The 22,289-nt window shown below is 44.4% G+C and overlaps 1 protein-coding gene across 1 annotated transcript in view; it reads left to right on the top strand.

Moving 5' to 3' along the window:
* Positions 1 to 22,289, top strand: part of CACNA2D2 (calcium voltage-gated channel auxiliary subunit alpha2delta 2) — a 209,560-nt gene that overhangs the window by 15,560 nt on the left and 171,711 nt on the right. The window contains exon 2 of the mRNA XM_059479961.1: positions 6,391 to 6,472. Coding sequence (XP_059335944.1) covers positions 6,392 to 6,472 — 81 coding nt within the window. The 5' untranslated portion in view covers position 6,391. The remainder of the gene's footprint in view (positions 1 to 6,390; positions 6,473 to 22,289) is intronic.

The following is a 22,289-nucleotide window of genomic DNA, read 5'->3' as shown; positions in this document are numbered from 1 at the left end:
TTATTCTTCAGTGTTCAGTGGATTCTTGGACAAGACTAGGGAGGTGATGTCTTCTTCCTCATACAGCACTGGGTTTGGCTTCTGTTGGAGTACTTGACCTCACTTTTTGGCATGAGCCTTTGGAGATATAGGCACACTGTAGAGAATCCAGAGAAGGGCAATGAAAAGAATGAATGTTTTAGAAAACAGTGCAAAATAGAGAAAGCTGTTAAAAGCTGTTTCCCTTCCTATTTATTTTACTACTCTAAAGGATGCAACAGAATCATGATCTTCCAGTTCTTAGGAGCTTGTTGTAAGATTTTTTCAGTGTCAGCTGTAGGTGCATATGTGGAAAGAGGAAATTGAGATTTAGGGTGAATAAAAAGGGAACTTTTTTACCATGTGCTGAAAAATGGAGCTGGGAAGAGGTACTGTGGGGATCTTGGGTTCACCTGCAGCAGACAATTTAAAGAACAGATTAGAGAACACTTCATGCAGAAGGCTCAAGTATTTAGATGTCTTAGTGCAAGAAAGTGGTGGAAGAAGTGTTCCTGAAACCCCTGCCATCCTGCATATCTATGACTGACTGAACAGCTACTGCCTTTTCTGTTCTCAAGTGGAGTTAGACCTTGAATGGGTAATGCTTCTGGTTTTTGACAGAAAAATCATATTTAAGAAACAATTTTCCTATTGTCCTAAATGTCACTGGTGACAAGTTGGTGGTTACTGTTGGTTTTCTCACAGAAACCTACAGAAGTATTTATGCTCAAGAGCTGTTAACGAAACACAATTTTTTGGTGTAATTTTCCCCTCAGACTTATTTCTCCTCACTCAGCTTTATCTATGCTGCAGGTTGAGAAAACTACAGAGTTACCCTTTTTATTATATTTTAATACACAATGGGGTGTCAAACTGGGATCAAGATGGATCTGGTAGGGAGTTTGTCACTTGGGGTTTTCTTTAGGTGCAGTTGTTTACAAGACATACCCTGATGCAAAAAATTGAAAAAATAAGCAGAGGATAGGACAGAAACAGACCCAGAAAGTTAGTGTTTGAATTGAGGAGAACAAAATAATGTCATAAAAGAGGTGAGTGTAGACAGACTATCCCTTTCCTGTCTCTTAAAAGATTTTTCTTTAGGATATAGTTCTAGTGTTCATTTGTCCTGTCCTTCCTCCCTATAATAATGTCAAAGATGCTTTCTTATTGCAGAGAAGACCAGATGGTAGAGGTGAATAATGTCTTGATAAATATTAAGAAAAGACTAGTCCAGAAGGCAATTTTTCCCACCCTTCTTTTATATAAACACCTGGGCACATACTTTAAATTAAAACACAGTCATAAAATGACAATGTGGGAGGCTTGATAATGTCTGGAAGCACGGTCAGTAAGTTATTTGGAAGGAAACAGGTGTTCTCTCTAAGTTGTATCTTCAGGGGAAAATAAAAAGGCAACTTGTTTTTCCTTGATGGGTAAATATTTGCTCACGTGGGTTTTTTACAGCCTAGGTATGTAAGAGAGCTCAGAGGGGGCATATCCTGCACACACACACATGCATGTGTGTGCACTGACACAGGCTATTATAGTTAAAGGATTAAGCATCTTGAAGGAATAAGCCAATTATAAGAAGTTCCTGCACAGCAAAAATTAGACAACACAGTAATTAATAACCTTATTAAATAGCAATATTTGGGCACTGAACCAAAGCGTATGAATCAGGGTGAAGCATTCTTGGCTGAACACACTGCGTGAAGTGTAGACACTTGTTCAGAACACACTCTGTAGAGCCCAATAAGCTTTGGGGCAGTAGATCCACTTAGCAAGTAGTTTCTTCTCTTGTGCTTTTATGTTTCTGTGACTCTCTCTTATTTTTGGGGCCAGGAAGGCAGCAAAAGAAAAGGACCAATTCTCCTGTTTTATTTTTTTTTCTAACATCTTCTTCTGTTCACAGCCAAACAAGCACTCTCCTAAGGCTTCTTTTAAGGAAAAAATGTCCTCAAGGAGAAAACTAATTTTCTTTCCTCTTGCTTCTCTTTTCCCAGTGCTTTTGTGAGAAGTGCCTTGCAATGAGGCTTATACTCATTAGTGGTTGATGAGACTGCCTTGCCCACCTCTAGGTTAGCCAGGAGGAGGTGTCATTGCAGCCCGTGAGGGGTCTGTCCCATATACCCAGAGCCACCAAGGGACAGAGTGACCTTGGGCTCAGCTGCTGTGGCACGTCCCTGGTGCTGGCCACAGGCTGGCAGCGCATGGCTTGCACTGGTGGCTTCTCTGTGGGTATCTCCAGTTTCTGTACAGAAGGCCAGGACTCTCAGGCTGCCATCTGATGTGTGCACAAGTGTGGGAGGATGCGGGCCAAGCACAGCCTTCTGAAGCTACACAGCTGGAGCAGTAGTGCAGCCTCAGATACCAACATGGACATGCATGGAAGTCTCTGCAACTACTTGGGTGACCTGAAGCATGGAACATGCCCTAATCCTAAAAAAGAGCTGCTGTGACCAGTGGCAAGGCACAGGTGCCCACTGAGCAGGATTGGGACATGTGGGATGCTTTGCTTCTTGGCCCCAACTGCAACAGCAGTGATTTGCCTCCTGATGTTCTGCTTGACACAGTAAATAGTTTTGAATATCTGCTTCTTTTTAAAAGCCTACTTTATATAATCTGTAAGAAAAATCAAATATGCAAATTATGTAATCAATTAACATTTTTGTAGTTTTCTTTGGAGTGGCAGTTATAAATGGTGTTGTGTTTTCAAAAATCAGTTACCTCCCTTGCAAATGTTTCACTTGAGGCTGTAATATATACAGGTGAAGGAAACAACCATTTTTTCAATACTAAAGATTTTTTATGGATATCCCGAATGTGTATGTGACAGTTGTTGGGTTGGGAGAGTCCTATGGAGACTCCTCAGCAATGGGAGAGCCAGCTGAGACAACAGGGATGAGTGAGATGTGCTGGGCATGTCACTGCCAGAGAGAGGCCAGGGCACGTGCCAGGCTCCTTCCATGCAATTCCTGCAGGCACAGAGCTATTAAGTGCCATCACAAATTCTTGAGCTCCAAGGTTCTCTGCTGGCCCGTGTTTCCTCACTACAGTGGACACCAAAGTGGTGCTTGGTTTTAGGAGGTTTGTGCACATGGCTCGTAAAGGAGCCTGGTGCCTTTCCGTGAGCACCTCCACAGCCGTGCCAGGGCCTTCCCAGCCAGTGCATCAGCTGTGTTCTTTATGCTTTACTTGTAAATGCCATTTCACAGGAGCAGCAGGGCACTCCTGGCAGCGTGTCTGAAGGAGTTATCGCTCCTCAAGCCCTGTACCGCACCTGAGGCGTGCAGTGATGGCCCAGGAACGCAGCGACTGCCGTGTCCTATTGCTTACAGCTTCCACAGGGGATGCTGCACACAGCAATCTCCATGTTCATCATGGCTAGCAGCTTCTTTACCTTCTGCAGCCTTGCTACAGTCATCTTACAGAAAATTTTTAATGTTTTAATGTGCATTAGTGTGTATGCAGGAATGTCCACGTTCATCATGGGCTAGCAGCTTCTTTACCCTCTTCAGCCTTGCTACAGTCATCTTACATAAATTTTAAGGGCATTCGTTTAATGGGGTTTTTTTTAATGGTAACTTTCAACCCAGTATATGACAACTGAGATGAAACCTCCAAATTTTGGCATGTGGCCCACTCTGCATGCTTCTGTCTTGGACATTACCAGGGTAGAAGGACATAGTAATGGATCAGACAAGAGTTCTGCCAGTGCTTTAATGTGGGTGAGGCATGTGCTGGGGTAGAAAAAAGAATTTTTACTATCACGGGCAAAAGTTCTTGGATAATCATACTACACCAAAAAAAAAAGAAGCTGCTTCTGCTCTTACTTTTTTTTTTTAAATCTAGAAACCTGGTGTGAGCTATGTCAAAATGCTGTCCTTTTTATTTGATAGTGTAATATGTGCATTTATTTCTTTTTAATATTGATATCACCAGGCTTAGCTGGACTCTTTGGGAAACTGCTGGTCTGTAAGATTGAGTCAGGTATCCTAAGACTGCACAATTGAAGGGATCTGCAGCTTTACTCATGAATGAAAAACCCAGTGACTTTTCTCTAAAATAGTAGTACTTCTTGGGGTGGAGGCAGGGGGTGGAATAAGTTAAAACAATTTTTTTAAACAAATCTGCTGACTAAATTTAAATTAATTGTAAATCCCAGCTCAACTGAGCGCTCAGTGTCTCTTTAGCATATGCCAAGAGAGTAATATTGATGCCTCTGTCTTCTCTCTAACTAATCCTTTCTGAAGGCTTGGCCATACATGACATTTAAGCGGATAGGAGCAGTTGCTAATGTTGATGGATACAGCTCAAGATGGGAGGTAATTTTTCCTTGCTGTGGTGGTGTAGGTGTTCCTGGTGAGAGCTGACACAGGCAGGTGTCACTGAAATCGAGGATCTTGTACAGAGCTGGAAGTTAAGGAAAAGTGTCAGCTCCATAAGTGCTCGGTGGGGTTTCTCAGACCTGTGGCTGAGTATGAGCATATAATTAATTTTTTTCAGTTCACTGGACAAACTGGAGGAGGGGAAAAATAAATTCAATTTTGGTTTTTCAAGGCTTTTTTTTAAGTGAATGCCTTGTGTAAAAATGGATATTTTTTGGTGAAAATGCTTCAGAAGATGTGTGGGTAACTTTGATACTCAGGGTAACCTGGATATACCTTTGATAAAGTGATTGGAAAAGGAAAAGAAACAAAAACCCCCAAACCCAACTCTCTCCTCAGCTCTGTCTGTGACCTGGTACCTTCACACTGGCAGCCCCACTGAAGGCTTTGCTCTCTCTCCTCTGGCAGAATAGGGGTTTATTGATATCTTCATTCATCTCTTCCTAGATTTCCCCTCCCCAGCCATGCTTCCAGGGGACACAAGACAGCATTAGGAAATAGTATAAGATGGGAAATGGCATAAGCTACATTGGAAAACCGAGAAGGCTTGGCCTGCACAATTAAGTCTTGTTTTCATCCACAGCCTTGTATGTTATTGACTGGCATGACTTTTGCCTCAGTAACACACATCTCTCTGCCAGCCCTTCCCTCGGTCCTGCTGGTCCCTTACGCCTCAAAAGTGAAGCTTCAGCTCTGCTCTGCTCCTCAGCTCAGGGCATCTTTCTGTTTGGGTAATTCTGCCCAGCTTTTGGGCTGTGCTGTGTAATTCAGAGTCCTCCAGTGCCCAGCTGAAAAATAGTTGGGTTTCTTTGCTCCTTGATCTCTGAGAGAGCCCCTCCATGGTTTGGGGGTTGTGGGGGAGTGTGTGTGGGTTGCCTGGGGGATGTCTCTGCATGAAGACTGGAATCATTAGGTGACCCTAACAAAAGTGCAGCCTCCCCGAGCTGGTCTGCTCCCTCCCACCAGCTTTGCTCTGCTGCTGGCCTTACTTTCTACTCCTTCTGCTCCTTCCCTCCTTTTTGTGGCGTCCATTGAGAGAGAAATGTTGCTGTGAAAAAAGCACTGAAGGCAGTGCCAAGTGGTGCAGAGGCAATTGAGTGTTGCTTTTCCAGGTCAGACAGGAGATTTGACATTTGCCTGGGCAGCGGCTGAAGCCAGGAAATCTCATTAAAAGAAGGAGAATTATCAAGTTCTGTGGATTTAGCAGAGGGATTATTTGTTGTTGTTTTTAACTTGGTGTTATTGGTGTAGGGTGAAATCCGTGTGGCTGAGTGCATGGAAGGGCGTTGTGCCTGTTGGAAGGCCTGGCAGCTCCCTCTCTGTTCAGGATGCAGGATGTGCCAGTGGCAGCTCCAGCCCTTCCCTGTGCCCACCCTGGGCCTGGCAGAGCCGTGCCTGGCACAGGTTGAGCTTTGCTGAAGGTGCAGAGCAGCTGAGCCCTTGGGCACTGGGCTCTGTGCTTGGCTGCTGGCTGTGCCCAGGTCTCTCCCGTGGTGCTGCAGTGATAATCCATTGCTGCAGCAGGACAAGGCACCTTTGGCCCTGCCATGGCTCGAGGTTTGCTCTCTGCCACAGAGCCCTGCTGAAAAATAAGCTGTTTTCTGTACTCCACAGCACTTGGACCTTGTTAATCACTCTGGACTTAAATAATTATCTACAGCAAATGTTTATATAAGGAGAAAATAAAGCCTCAAGCCGTGCAGTTTTTGTTGTACCTTTTTCTCCCCTCTTCTCTCTGTGGTGCCTTGTGCATAAATTTTGAAGTCTTGAAGTTTATAACCTGCCCCAGCTGTAATTCTCAAAGCAGTGTGTTCCTGGTACTCTGCCCTGCCCTTGGTGCTGCAGAGAGCAGTGAACTTAGCTGAGGCACTGATTTCCTCCCTCTCCCTTCAGTCCCTTGCTTATCTGCTCGGTGTCAGGGCTCTGACTCTTTCTCTCTCTTTCTCTCCCTTTCTCTTTCTCTCTTTCCCTCCATCTCTTGCAGTATGCAGTACTGGGCCAGGAGGCTGGAGCAGGAGATTGATGGAGTGATGAGGATATTTGGTGGAGTCCAGCAGCTCAGAAAGGTAAGCTGTCTTTCTTTTACCTGTGCTGCCTTTCTTGTGGCAATGGATGTTCTCATCTGCAGAAATCACCTGTGTGAACACTTGCACTTTGTCACCCTCTCAGCTCAATCCACGTGCAGGGTCATGGCTGGCTGTGCTTCTGGTTCCTGGGCAATCAGATGCATTTGTCAAGTGTGTGGGAGTGAGTGTGGTTTGTATCTGTCTGTCTCTGGGGCTGCATGTCACTGCTATCTGAGCATGTACCTCTTGAGTTTTTCCTATATGACACACTAAAAATAATACATTCAATGAACTTTTCCTCCAGGGACTGAAGGTTGTGTTTTAAATTTAAACTTGTGCTGGCAAAGCAGGAAATGTTGAAAAGATAATTTTGCTAGCCATTGGAAGCTCCTTGTTTTTAAATATAATTGCAGGTAAAACTGTAGTTGTTGTTTGGCTACTGTTTCCAAGTGCCAGAAAACAAAATTCAGTTAGTGATGCTGGCATCTGCCTCCTGCTCCCTGAGTTAGCACCAGTATGCAGAGGCTGCAGAGGCCAGACCTGGTCTTCTCCTGGCAGCAGAGCTCTGGGTTGGGTTAGGGCAGTTACAGAACAGCTTCACTGGGGTTTATTAGGTTTGGGATCAAACAGCCTTTGAAACCTTCCCTGTCTCCCTTTCCCCATAAAACCCTGTTTCCCCTTGCCCACACTCTTGTGCTGACTAGCTGATTTGAAATTGAGCAATTTGGAATAACAGTTAGGGTGTTAATCTAAAGAAAATAGACTCGTCTCTAGAGTGATAAATATGTTACCCCAGAAGAAAAGCATGGGTGTATTTGTGTTTTCTGGTGACAGTGACATGTTCTTCTCAGATGCCAGTTCTGTATGGGACTCCTACTGTCTGTCTTGCACTAGTAGCTGTATTGGTTTAAACAGAACTGCTGATATTTTATACTGTTGGTTGTAATCCATTGTCTAAACACAGAGGTCACACTATTTTCTTTTAAATGCATTGTGAAATGAGTTTACCTGAAGGCTTGCAGAACTCTTCATGGTTCATCCATTCATTTGTGTTCGTATTTGAGCTCTAGAATGGTGTGTCTGGGCTTTGTGTGCATTCATTTCAACTGAACTTCAGCTGGATTGACACAAACCTCATGTGCAGCATGAAAAGCATATACACCCACTTGGGTTACAACAGATATTTCTGAATGTAGCCATGCATTATTGCAATGCAGTTTTGCATGTTGGCAGGGTCTTAGAGCTGGGGATGTTTTCCAGGCAATACAATGGTGCAGCAGCCAGCATTCTCTTCAGCAGAGCACATTAATAAAAAACAAAAGGATTGTTACTACATTTTTGTACATGTCCTCTCTTACAATTTATTCTTATTAGCTTTGATTTTACTCCTTTGCATGTTAAATAGGTATATCGTGTAATTTTTTTAATGCCATAATTAAAGAGAAATTACACCTCCAATTTGCCAGCACTTGACTCCTATTGGCCAGTCAGTCAATTACAGGTAAGAGAGCTTCCCACTTTTCCTGTTTAATTCTTCTGGTAGAACATAATGCAGTACTTCAATGGATTAATACTGGAAGCACTGACTACAGAGGGATTGAAAGGTTTTTTTTGAAATCTGTTTTGGAATCTTCTTGTGAAGGGAGGAAGCTAATTATTGTATCTAGTAAATGCATAAACCAGCTGAAGCCAAGAAATGAGCTACTGAAAATTCCACTGTGCAGCTGTTTGAACACCAGAAAGGCCTGGTGCAGGCTGTCTGCTGATCTCTAGGGGAGAACTTGGGATCTGGAGTTCAGGTTGGATTCATAGATGCAATATCAAGTGGATGATACTTAAGAACCACGTCACTTGCTAGTGCACACCAGCACAGCTTCACTGATGGAAAATGGCACAGAGTGCTTCACCCTGAAGAACTCAGAGCTGTACCTGCAGGGAGTCCCTCCCCACCAGCCGCACACAGGTTCATTGGGGTTACAGTATGGTAGCTGTCTAATGTCATAAAGTGGTACGAAAACCTATTTGGAGACATGGATTTAAAAAGTTAAATTTAAAAAAAGTCCACATTCTCCTGCAACCACACTCAAAATTTAGAAGGTGAGCAGGCAGAGGGGAAGGAAGAGCCCCTGAGGAGCTGTGGGAGCTGAAACATGGTATAGCTAGAAGCTAATTCCACCCACTGGGATTTCACAGGAAGGCTCATCATTAAGCAAGAGTAAACCCATGCAGAGTAGGAAGGATAAAGAAAAATGAGGCAAGTTGAGCCTGTTTTTGCAAAGAGTTGCTGATGCTCTTTGGGCTTGCCATGTTGGCCTGGGCCATGTCTGCAGAGGGAATTTCTGGTTCATTTGGCATAGTGATATTAGAAAAGTGCTCCAGTGGGGGGAAACAGTGCTGCAGTGTCACCAAAGACAGAACTGGTCCTTATGAACTTGGTGGGGTCTGTTGTGAAGTGCTAGGTTCCACTGCCAGCTCTCATGGGACTATGAAGCTGTAAGCACTGGAGGTGGGTCCATGCCAGAAATGGATCTTCCCTTTCCAGGCCTGACTACCAAAGTGACAGACCAAATAATAATAAAAAATACCCTCCTCTGAGATTTGCCAGGTTTGCTTACAAATCTTTTTTTCTTGGGTTGCTGTGAAAGGATGAAGATCTGTTCTTTGGTTATTGCCTGAAATCATAACTGTTATGGCATATGAGGCATGAAATTTATTGTCAGAAATATGGTGTCCAGGAACATAATGGTGCTGAATATTTTATCTTCCTGGAGCGCTGCCCATCCCAGAAAGATTTTTAACTCTTCACTCATTTCCTTGAGTTGGGGTACTAAATGTTCAATGCCCCTGCTTTCCTCCTGTCCTGCCAGGTGGATAGGTAATCCCCTGGGGAGATTTTCCAAGCTCGTACCATGCAGATGCTCCTTTGCACGAGGGGACCATTTTTCTGGAGCATTTACAGGAGGGTGAGAAGCTCTGAGATGTAAAGAGGAGTCATGCCAAGGGCTCTTCTTTCAGCTGTGAGGTATCACCTTGCTTCTCTCCTGATGTCCAGACCTTGAAAACACTGAAGTGCAGATGTCCCCATTAGACAGACAGACTGGCTGTAGTGGGCCACCCATATGACTGAACACTGAATGGAGGAGCTTGGCCTTGCTGAGATGATTGTCTGCCTGGTGAAGTCTGTTCAGCCCTCGGGGTGCCTGTGGTGCAGCATCCTGTTGGCTGGCTGGTTCCTCCAGGCATGCCTCAAAACAAATCCCAGCTCTTGGATAAGGGCATGTTGCTTTGCCTCCCTATCCTCGCCTCCCTCGCAGCTCACCAGAGATAATTGAGAGCACAAATCACTGCTAATTTAGCTCTGACTGGCACGATGATATGTGGGACCCTATAATGCTGTCTGAATAGATTGACATTCTTAAAATAATTACTTCTAGAATAAGGAATATTATACTAAAAATACAACTATCTGATTTCCCACTTCTTTCTGTTAGTGACTTCTTTGTGGCTACAGTGAACTCTTCACTTTGCAGAACAAAAAATATTTTGTTTTGACATTTCTTGCTACACCACGCTACATTTCTCTTTCTCCTAGTTTTGGCACAAGTAAAAGTTACTAACTTTAGTAAAAAATGAATTAATATTTTGTCTTTCCAGCCTAGATGCTGCAAAACCTGCTCCAGGGTAGAGTGCACTCAAGAGATTTCCCAAGCTGGTGCAGCCCTGTCCCAGCCTCCCAGTGTCCTGCTGTGCTGGTACTGTGGCAGCACCGATGACAGGAGAGCTGTGTGTGCTGCTGGGCTTTGTGCCTCACTGAGCAGCTCCCCTGGATGTTGTGTTAAAACTCCTTTTCTGGATAGCTGGGCTGAGGCTCAAATCTGCCCTGGCTTGTTACCTAAATTGTGTTTGATCCTGTGTCTCCTGAGGTGAGCAGCGAGCTGGTCAGAACATCCCTTCCCCCTCCTCAGTACCTGGCATCCCTGGCTGCCTCCAATGGCCTTGTTTCCTTGCTGGCAGCTACTGAGGGAGCCAAAGCCTTTCAAATGAGAGGGGGAAGAGCTAAGACCTGCAAATACTGAGCCCCCTTTCCTGCTCTGTCTTCCTTTCTCTCTTTCCTGAGGACTGCTTCCATAGCAGGATAGAACTCTCTCCTGGAGGTGCTGTATCCTGCCACAGACAGGTTGCAGCAGGGACAGGGTGGGCAACAGAGCTGGACCTGAGCTGCACCTGCTCCTCCTCTCCAGCCTGTCAAGCTGGTTTTGTACCCTCTTCCCTGTCCTGTGGGCAGCCAAAGGAAGTCAAGGTCTGGATCTGCCTTGCTGGTGTATGGCTGGGAGATAAGGATTCTGCTGGCCTTGGTGGCGAGGAACCACCCAGTCTGTAAAGGGTGAGATGTCTCCAAAGCTGAGCCCCAGGGTGGGATGTGTGGAGCAGCCTGCTGGCTGAGCTGGGCAGGCAGGGAGCCTCTGCCTGAGCTGTGCTTTGCCCTCAGCATGTACAAGGTAACATATTATCTTCTGACTGCACAGAAAGGAGAACAGGCACAGGGGAAAGGGAGACTCGTGCTGTGCCCTTTGGGATGCAGCCCCACAAGGAGTTTGCTGATTGTGGCACAGCAGAAGTGGCTCAGCTTGGTCCTTGTAATCAATGTCTGGTTTTACTTCAGTGGATTTTCATGTCTGTCTTCTATTCCTGCTTGTTATCTTGTACTTTGTTTTGCTAGTTTGGCATCTCTGCCTGACAGAAGTGCTGCTGTTCATTGCTCTGGGTTTTTCTGACAGGGAAGGACCCTGCTGGCCAGGGCTTGGGGCAGAGTGACCAGGATGTGTGCAGGTGTCCCCACCTTTGTCTCATGCAGCCTGTCCCTTCTGCTCAGTGCTGCTTCTCTGATAGATCCCCTCTTGTTTTTAAAGCACGGCCATGCTTTAATTCAGGCAGCTGCAGGTGAGGAACTGTGATTGAGCCATGCACAAACAAGAAGTTGAATTAAAAAAAACCTAGTGTAGTGGCAGAATTTTGCCTTGGGTCTGAAGAGCTGAAGTGGCACCTGCCTTGTGTAGTGCTGCAGTCACTAGCACTCCTCCTGTGATGGGGTCTCTGCAGTACTGAGTGTTTCACGTGGCTCTGTGAGAGCATCCCTTACAAAGTGCTGGTACAGAGCTAGAGCCTCTTTAATGCCAGCACCAGGAGGTGAGGCATGCTCTTATCAAAGGAGCTGTCAAGGTTTTCTGTTCAACTTTTTTGATCTTGGGTAACTACTGGAATAATAATAAGTTAGCCTAAATCTCCCAAGTTACTGTGGTATTACATGATGTTTAATTTGTTCTTTTGTTTTCTCTGGTTATAGAAACACTCAGCTGGTCATTCAGTAGGGCTGGAGAATCTGAGATGTGTTAATGGAATTTTAAATGAAGGATGCAAGAGAATCAGAGTCCCCCTGCACAATGCTCTGAACACAGTGTCTGGGAAGCCTGTCTGCTTCCAAAGGGCTCTGTCACGTGGACTGGGCATTCACAGAAACACTGTAATGTGGTCCCTTATTCCCAACATGGCAGAGTTGGGAATTAGATCCTAATCTTCTGATATTCAATCCAGTACTATCTTCAAAACACCATAACAGAATTCATCTGGCCTTTTCCTTCTGAGATGTCAGCCCCAGCCCCCAAAATGGGACCTGAGTGATGCCCAGTGGTGGCACTGTGCTCAACAGAGTTGAGAGGAGTTTGAACCCAAAGCTGGGGCAGCACAAAAAGCCAGCTGCTTATGCCACAGCAGCACTGAATGCCTGCCCTCTTCCAGATGCTGCCAGGGAAAAAGGACCTTACTGAGTTTTCCATCAGCTAGTGCCTATCTGGGGACTGCCCAGGAGGATGGGCTCTGCACCCCAGGGAGATGATGCCTGGCTCCAAGGCCTTGGTTCCCAGGCTCATGCATAATCTGCCTGATCCTTGCCTTGCTCTCCTCTTTTCCCTCCCCCTCTCCTAGCAGCGTGCACGCAGCCTGCTTCCGCACACCGTCACTGTGCCCTCCCCTGCTCCTCATGTTTGATAAGAGGAAGTGTGTGATGCCAGATAAACACATTCCTGTTCCAAACTGCTTGGGTTTATTTTAATCTGCCTGGGCCGTTCAGCAGCCTCAGCACTCTGCTCAGCACTGAGTGCAGAGACAACACTATATTACCAAGGAGGAGCATTTAAATGTCCTTAGGCTTGCAGCAGCTTGGTTGGGAAGGAGGGATCCTCTGGCACCCCTTGCTTGGGCCAGTGTGTGCCATCGTTAGCCCCCTCACACCCATCATCTCACTTCTCACTCTTTCTCTCTACTAGAACCATATTGCATCCGTACTGCGAGATGTCAGGGAAACATATGCTCCAGCTTTTAGTACATTTGCATAATTAGAGTAATGTGTATGAATAATTTATAGCTGTATGTGGCTGCTCAGTGTGTGACGTTAGCACCCCTCACTAAATCCTTTCCAGTGGGTGGTGCAGATCCTGCACCAGAGCCATTGTGCCGATGCAGTGTGCAGCCTGTTGGCAGATGCAGGGGCCCTGCTCTGAGACATCAGGGTGTGCATATATCTGTGTATGTGCTTGTGTCTGTGTGTGTATATATATATATGTATATATATTTAGTGCAGAAAGATGGGCTTTTACAGTTCTAGGGGAAGAGCAGACTGGAAGTCTCAAGGCTGAAATGCCTTAGATTCTTAGGCTCAATACTTGCTCCATTTATGCAGAAGCTGCGAATGAAAATGTTCTGCAACATTTGAAAGCTGAGGCAGGGATTTTTTCAGCAGGACTCAGGTGTGACTAGTTTGTGTGCCAGGATTATGTGGGGTTTTTTTAAATTACTTTTTCAGATCATAAAACTTAGCACCTTGCAGGGGAGAGGGATAAACATGCTCACACTGTGTCACAGAGCCTGATCTCAATCAGTTGGTCAATAAATAGTAGCAAAGAATTGCCTGGACACTGTCTCACTATTTACCAGCTCTTTAATGTGTGACTTCTCGTGCTGGAAAGCCCAGAGTGCCAGGTAGGTGTTCTAAAGGAGTGATTTGAGTGGCTGAATCCTGGTATTTATGTTCCAGTTAATTTTAGCTTAAACTATATTTGGTCCTTTCCAAATGTTTGAGAGCCTTGGCTGGAAAGCGCTGTGTAAACTGGAATGAAGTGCAGGCAAGCAGTGTTACTGACTCATTAGTATTATCCACTGGGAAACTGAGGCAGGTGGTTAAGCTGAGCAGGTGTGCAGAACCAAGGAGTGGTGCAGCCTGGACTGTTCTCCATTGTGGGTACAGCCAGCAGGTCCATAGAGGAGGCTGTGAATAGTCCTTAAAGCCCTTGCTTTGAACCTTTCCACTTTACAGAATTACTTTGTAAAGATAATACACTTGCAGCCAGTTGGTGAGTTTGCACAATCAAAGGGGACTGCTGTTGAGTTTTATGGAGTAATTTCTGATTTATATTGCTGTCAGTGACAAGTTAAATGAGCCCAGCATTCAACAGAGTGATGTTCAGGTGTGTGCATCTCCCGAGTGCGCTGCTTTGCGGTTTGCGTCCAAAAATGTAGCTGATGTACCCAGCCAGTCAACAACCATGTTTGTAAAATCCTCATGAATATTCAGTGAAACTCTTTGAATTGATGCTGTTGCCATTACACAGCCATATGAATCCATGGGAAGGATGAGACCTTGGCTGATGCTTCTGGAAGCCTCCCTCATCCGGGTTGTCCTGCCCTTGACTGAAGGAGCCTGTGTGGTCCCCACATTCATTCCAGCTGAAGTTGTTAACTTCAGGCTGTGTTTAAAAATAAAGCAAGGCAAAATCCATACCAACTCTGCCAGAATGCAGCATGAATAATTAGGTAGAGATCATTAAAGTTTCCCTTCTTAAAAACATACATAGATTATTCTTTAATGGAGAGTTAATTGTTTTATTATTCTCTCCAGATGGTTCTTTTCCTTTACATTCACAGGGGAATTGATATAGCCTGGAATTCAGTCTCCTGTGAGCAGAGCTGATAACCAAAAATGCAACTCTATCACTGATCAAGATACAAAACACAGAAAATATGTATCTGTATTTCATCATAATTTCAGATTTTTCCTATTCTATGTTTTAAATATTATTTATGGGCTTTAAGTGCCCTTTCAAGTTGAAATGCTGCAGACTGGGGAATTTGCATTTCTCTTCCTGGTATGTTTGTCAAGCAAGCACTAGGTATGGGACACTACTGGATCCTGGCATTCTTGTAGATGATCCATCACTTCCATTCATCACTGGACTGCAGAGGAGTGAAATATGCAGTTATACTGGAAGGTTTAAAGAAGGAAACTGTTGTTAGATACTTGAGATTATTGTGTGGAGGCAGCAGTAAGATGTGTCACATCTCCTTTGTTCAATATCTAGAAATGCAGGAGGGCTTGGGAAGTTGGGGAGGCCAGGGAGGAGGTGACTCCTCAAGGGCACAGTTGTGGTTGTTCTGCTCCAGTGTGGCTCCAGCCTGGTAAACAGCAGCAGGCACTTTGCATGTTAAGAGTGTTTATTGTGCCTCATTACAGCAGATCACCTCTGACATCTGAGGTGAATAACTTGAATGGGCCACTTATTTCAAACACCCATCCGTGCCAACCTATTGGCCTGCAATGATGCTGCTAGTTTTATAGGTACTTATTTCCTTTTAATTATTTTGAGTTAAGATATTATTGTAAGGGAGGGAGAGAGAGTGGAGTCTATTATTAGATCAGTCTTGCCTTCCTTGTAAACAGATCAACTGGACTTCAGTACTGGAGAGCTTTGCTTGAAGATTGAGAATCTGTGCTCTGGTTAAAACTGTATTTTGCTGTTGCTTTATTGAAAGAGATGGCTCTGTTTTTGAAAGAACTGCCTCTTGGGAGACTCCAGATCTTGGTAATCATCAGCTTGTATCCTTTGCATCTTGCTTTGACAATTCTGCATACAATGAGCTTGGAAAGCTCCACACTCTTTTATGTCTTAGGAATAAACCAGTTTCTCTGATGATTTGGGAGGTTGTGTCCAGAGCACAGTGAAGGAAGGTGAACTGAACAGGCTAAGGAAGAAATGTAGCAACAAGGTGATGCTAATGGTTATGGATTCTCTTTCCTCTTCTGTTGCTCTTGGGCTGATCAATGCCAACTGATATATGTGGGGCATTCCCTCTTTATTTTGGTATATTTTGGAGGATTTCTCTGTTTCATTATTTTAGATTTATATTTGAGCTTGCTGGTTGTGATTCAATTATTCCCTGGGCTTGAGCTTTTATTGACTTTTCTCCCTTTTCCAACTGACCTTTCACACCTGGAAGCATCCAAGACAGATTTAGTATGTGTTTGTTCAGCACCTACTATAACCAATAGTGTCATGCTTTTTGGACACTGACCATAGCATAAATATTAAATAGTAAGTAAGGACACTGAGAAAAACCCTGCCTGAATGAAACATGAGATTTACTGATGCGAAGAGATGCCGTGAATGAGAGGCATGGCTATTTCTAGCAGGGCAGTTTCTTAAATGCCTGGCTGATGTGGCTTGGACTGGTGGCAGATCTAAATGTCTGCATGTGTCAGGAGCCACTCTAGGGATTGTTTAAGCAGTAGCATTAGTTATCATCTGTTGGATGCCCAAGCAAAGCCTTTGCTTGTAGCTAGGAGGCAGGGAGCAGATTTTCAATTCCCTGCTGTGACTGTAAGGCCAGGTAAATAGAGAAGAAGGAGACAACAGGGGGTTTATGTGACTTGAGGAGCAAAGAAGATTGTAATAGTAAATGTTGGATTACTTCTAAAAACAAGTAGGTCATTGAAGATACCATAGTTGGTGAACAGGAAAAGAAAAAAAGGTGGATTTATTCCTTGTTCTTCTAAGATTTGTTACACTCTAAAGCTCATGTCATTGCTCAGCATGCTGTCATTTTTAATTTTGTAAGTTCTTTGTTTCTGTCAGTGGTCCAGCAAGGATGACACTAGACCTGATTAGGGGCTTGGGATTTTCAAAGGAGCCTTGGTTCCCAGTTTCCTTGGGCATTATGAGTAGGCTGGGCCTTACTGTAGTGCTTGCTGGGAACATCAGCTGTTATTCCGTTTCCTGCTCTAGCAGGTTTTGCATGTGACTCCACAGTCAAATAGTTTAAAATTCAACTTATCTTTTGTCTTCTGCCCCTTTTGCAGAGTGCTGCCATGCAAGAAAAACATCCCTCCCCATCCCTGCCTTTTGTAGAAAGCAACAGATGGTTACCTAATATTCAGGGATAATAATTTGCTGTGAGGTACAGACATGGAATATTCATAGCATTGCTACTGGGTATGTCCAATTCTGAGTAGAAATGATGCCCCCAATGTGTCCTGAAGCGCCCAGTGACTTGGAGTTCACTGAAAAATAAATCCTAGCATGGTAATACCATTCTTACCTCTAGTGCATTTCATGGCTGATTATTAAAATTACTTTCAAACAAGTTTACTTTCACATCTCAAAACTGGAAAGAAGGAAAACATCCAAATTTGGCTCTTAAAATAGGAAATTGAGGCTTGGGTGAGGAAAACCCTTATTCTGCACAGCGAATCTGATGGAGAGCTGGGGAGGGAATCTATGAATCCCAACTCCAGGGCATATCTACCAAATGTCTTCTTTATTAACAACTGTTCACTTTGTCTCTTCTGGCTCATTACTACATCTATTAGCACTGAGCAGTGAATCCTAGGAAATGCAAAGTGAGAGAGAGAAACTTTCAAGCTTTGAATTCTCCCTTAGGAAACTTATTTCTGGCAAATTTCAAAAGTGGCAGCTTCTTGTTTATATTCATAGGGTCTACAACACATGGCATTTTCTCGTTGGCTCTGCCCTCAGCTCCCTCCCATGACTGAAGTGATAAACCATGGTCCTCTCCTTGCCTCTGCTGTTGGTGTGAGTTTTCAGGGCTGTGCTCCTGATGCAGAGCCCGAGCAGCAGTTGATTGCCAGCTTTCCCTCCTCCTTAGATGTGTGCTAGCTCTCGAACGACATTTTGAGGTGCCTGAAGCATTCTGTGGAAGAAAATTAATTGGTTTTGACAAACCACAGCAGTCCCTTGGGTGCCTGGGAGTGCAACGTTTATTGAAACCAGGCAGGAAATCAAAATGCTCTGGTGTTCACTCACCTCCATTGCAGCTGTATTAAAAAAAATAAAAAGTAAAAAAATCCTTAACCTTCCTCTGGATTTTTCACTCTGACACTTGGATCGTCCACTGACTTTCTAATAAAACCTCCTTTTTCTTTTAGAAGAGAGGTTAGTGGTTATGAAAGATGCCAGAATGACAGCCCAGGGAGTAGATGGTCTTTGCTGACCCACAGAGCAAATGCAGCATCAGGGCAAATGTACTTGCCATTGTACTTCCACCTTGACCTGTGGCATCCCAAAGGAGGGCAGGGAATTGCAGGTTTTCAGCCTTTCTATACTTGACCTCTCTGCTTACACAACTTAATAAGGAACCAAGCTTCTGCTATTGCAGTGCAGTATTAAGGAAGGATTTTTCATCACAGGTGTAGGTGTAACAACTTCAGTACAAACCTCAGACTGAAAGCACTCTGCTAGCAGAAACCATCTCCTAGCCCCACTCTTGCAGGAGCCTGGCCTGTCTTCCTAACATATTGGTTACAATCTGATTCATTTCTAAAACATATGCTGATACGCAGTGCAAATTAAAGAAGATCCCCTTGTACATGACACATGTGTTATGTGGGTGTGGGTGCCCTTCAGTCAGCCCCTGGCTTGAGGTCACTGCTCTGCTCTGTGCAGAGCTGCTGATGGGAGTCATTAAGTTGCCATCAAGTTTGAATTAGTGTTGATTCACCTCTAAAAAATAACCAGCAGTGTTCTTCACACAGCTCTGGAGGCAGGGCTGGGAAACAAGGGGAGTCATTTTTAAACAAAAGCTGGTTACTGCCCAGGTGCAGTCACAAAATAGAGTTGGGGTTAGTTTTACAGGGGTGTCCACTTGCCAGCCTGTAAAGTGGCATGTGATTTCTGGACCATGCCCTGCTTGATGAGGCAATCTTTTTACAGGTCTTTTGATGTCCATGGGCATCCCCTGGAGTGGTGTCAGTAGAGGAAAGCCATATCCTTTCAGCCTGTAGGATCAGGCTTGTCATGGATCCCAGCCTCATGGACTGGAAAGAGTACTGGAGCCACTGGAAAGGCTGACTGGAAAGGATTCACAGACAAATGATGTAGTGGGAGTTACTCAGCTCCTGCAGCACCTTATTGCAATCGATTTCTGGGGGTTTAGCAGGTTCTGTTTGTGTTCTCCATCACCACAAGATTCATATGGGTATGGTACAGGTGCACACTCTGAATGCAGTAAACAGTATGGCGTGTGTTAGGCAGAAGGTCCTGACGCCCTTGTGTGACCTCTGCAGCTGCAAGTGCCAGGCAGAGGTGGGACAGCAGCTTTGTCAGTGAGGTTAGAAACTCTGCAGGTGGAGAGAAGGTCCTGCTGATGTCTGGGGTGACAGAGATGGAGAAGGGATGGACAGAGGAACATTTGCTCCTAAAGAGCTGCTGTGGTTTGACTCCTCTCAGCTCCTGGCAGAGGTGGAGCAGAGCTGTGTGGAGGCTGTGCAGGGCACAGATGGGGAGCCAGCCCTGGAGGTCCTTGAGAAGAGCAGGTAATGTGACTGTGGCAGGGAGGGGAGGGTGGCAATGGCTGCTGCCTCTGCGTCACCCAGACGGTGACAACTCCTTAAGCAATTAATTAGCACAGCTGAGAGCCTGAGCTCCGTGCTAAAGGTGAGCTGCAGTTGTACCAGCATTCACAAAGGCTTTATTGTCTGGCCTGGGACCTTGCTGGTGTTTGTTACAGCAATACTTCTACAGGCTATTCATAATCTTGTAGAATAGCTGTAGAAGCATTGTCTTAGAAGTACAGCAATGTGGGAGGCCAAAGAGGGGTCATCAGCAATCCTAAATAAAGCTTTGGCAGGTCTGGATACTGCAGGAGAATTACTGCATAGGTTTCTTCTTCACCTTTTTTTCTCCTCTAATGATTCTGCTTTCTGGCATAACAATTACCTACTTTGGATATCAATGTCTATGGGAAACTGGCTCAAGCTAAAATGGTAAATTAACTGCTCTGAAGCTTATGTCCCAGATGTCAGTAGTGATAGATTCTGTCGAGTGGTTTCTAGCTAGAAAAGACTTTGAGCAGTGTCATTTTTCATGGGAAAACTTCCCATATGCTTCTCCAAGAGGCTTTTCTGGGCAATTAAGTGACATGCTGTATGCAGAGATAACATGAATTCAGAGAGCTTTTGCACTTCATCTTCTGTGACACAGCATACATGGGATGTCATTGGTCACCATGGGTGTGGGCCTTGGTCTCAGTTACTTCTGCAGGAGCAGGGTTTACCAGCTCTGCTGTTGTCACCCACAACCAACAGCACTCCTGTGGTGTTTGGTATATGAATGATGAAGCTGGGACATGGGAAGATCTGTGGCACAGGAAATGCCATCCTACATCCATCCACTGAATGGCATGGTGGGCACCAAGGCCTTTCAGCTCCTAAGCCAGAGGGATGTCAGGTAACAGAGAAACAACACTCTGGACAAGGAGTAGGTGTCATGGGAGTGAAGATTTTCATGCAACTGAATGGCAACTTCTTTTTCTTTTTTACTATAACAGACTAATAAAGTTATTCTCACAAGGAGCACCTGTCTCTGTAGGAGAAACCGAAGTGTGCTGCTGTTCACTTACTGGGCAACATGACAATGAAATCTGGGGGGAAAATCAGCAAAAATCACCATTTTTAGATGTATGCAGAGTGTTTCATGGCCCTTGCCAGACGACAGCTACAGCATGGATTGTGATTTGGGCGCTTTCAGAGTTCTCCCCAGAGATTACCCTCTGGTGGCCCTGGTTGTTTCAGTCCCTCTATGGCTCCATCTCCTCCCAGGAGTTGAGCCCCCTGAAATTTTCCTTGCTTGACTCCTCTGTGCCAGCAGTCCTGAGGTTCCTGCTGCTTTGCATTACAGCCTTGTGTCAAGAAATCCCAGCTCCTGAGGTCAAGTGCTAAACATTGGCTTCTTTATCATATATTTACTTAGGAGGATTTCATTATACTGAATCTACTAGCTTTGAATAAATTCACATGCAGTAAATTTATTCTTCCTCTTTCTGAAGGGACTTGTGTGCTAGAGAAAACTTTGAAGACAACCATTTATACCAAAAGCAATTACTTTTGTGGTAATTTTGTATGTATTTTACTGCAGATACTGTATTTCTGTTTGACTATGAGCTTTATCCTAAGTGGCCCTGCTGTGCTGGAAGTAGAGAAAGTCAGATGCTTGAATTTTGGGTGCCCCAACATTTTCACATTGCTAACATGGAATGTATTTGTCTGTGCACTTATTTGAACAAACTCCACTTCTCTGAATAAAGCCACAGGTTGATCTTATCAAAATCCACCTGTAGTTGCTCCATGTGAAGTGAGGAGGTGGTGTTGTTTTGTTTTCTTAGTGTTGGTTGATTTTGGTAGGGGTTTTTTGCAACACCACTGTGTCAGCTTCTGGTTATTGGATTTCTTCAGCCAGGTGGTAGAGATGTCTCAGAGGGTGTCTCCAAGGCCTCCTCACTCAGCTCATGAGTATCCAGGATCCACACTCTGCAATGTGGCTAAGTTGAAGTATTGGCAAAAGCAGCTTACTGTGGAGGGATAGAATGTAAGAAAATAAAGCTAGTGCAGAAGGTAGTCTCACACCTGAGGAAGTGCAGCTGTACAAATCACCAAAGATTAGGAACAGGCCTGCCCTTAACAGGCCACAGCTGTGTCCAATAAGAAGAGGAGTGCTACAAAAGGGTCAGCTGGTTGAGAAGAGAAGTGGAGCTTGTTGGTTGTGCTGAGAAGGGAGATGGAGTCAGTGCTGTGAGGAGCTACACAAGAGAAATCACCAAGAAGGTATGGGAGCTCTGCAACACAATGATAACAACTTACTATATTGTTTGGAATAACGAACCTGTAAAAAAAATCTTTCTGCAAATAACTTTCAAATATGTGATGGGGCAAAGCTGAATTCTTCACCTCAGCGGCTGGTTTGCTCTGTGCAAACCATAATGCCATCTACACAGGAACTCCTTCCGGTGCCTCAGTTGCAGCCCTCTGCACCCAGGAACTCCTGCAATCACTTTACCAAGTCAAAAACAAATCAGGAGGAAAAACTCAAGCAAGAATTTAGGCAGTTAGGTCTGATAATCCATTAAGCTTCTCTCCACTGGTTTGCTTTGCACACTCAGTTTCAGCAGGTAAGTGTTGGTGGTCCTTGTGATAAGAAAAAGCCCTTCTTTGGGGCTGGTGGTTTGGTTTACCAAAACTGTTGGTTGTACAGGTATCAGTGGGGATAACAGCTGTCCATCCTACATCAAAATGTGCCCTTAGCATTTCCAGAGGGCAAGCATGCATGGCTCCTTTTGAAAATGGACAAGGGAAAACTGAGGGAATGTGTACTAAAGAGAAGCATGTTCATATTAAAATTCAGAAGGGCGGGTTTATTTTTTTCTTCATTGTAAGTTTCTCATTATAAAATTAATTTAATTTAGAAATGGCTTATTAACTAGTTTAAAAAAGAAAAATCAAACCAAAAACCTTAAAGAAATATAGGTCCCTGTTAAATTTCAAATTCTATATTCCATACTGGATTATTGTTTTACAGAGTAACCAGTGGTAATTATACTGTACATATCTACATATTGCACCAGAAAGCAAAAACTGTTTTCCCGGGAAATTTATTATATAGAAAAAAATTCATAATCTATTGTTATTACAGTATATAAT

The sequence above is a fragment of the Ammospiza nelsoni genome, chromosome 11, assembly GCF_027579445.1.
Source record: "Ammospiza nelsoni isolate bAmmNel1 chromosome 11, bAmmNel1.pri, whole genome shotgun sequence".
NCBI classification, from domain to species: Eukaryota; Metazoa; Chordata; class Aves; order Passeriformes; family Passerellidae; genus Ammospiza; species Ammospiza nelsoni.
The sequence above is the reverse complement of the archived record's forward strand: the minus strand, read 5'-3'. Positions and strand labels throughout refer to the sequence as shown.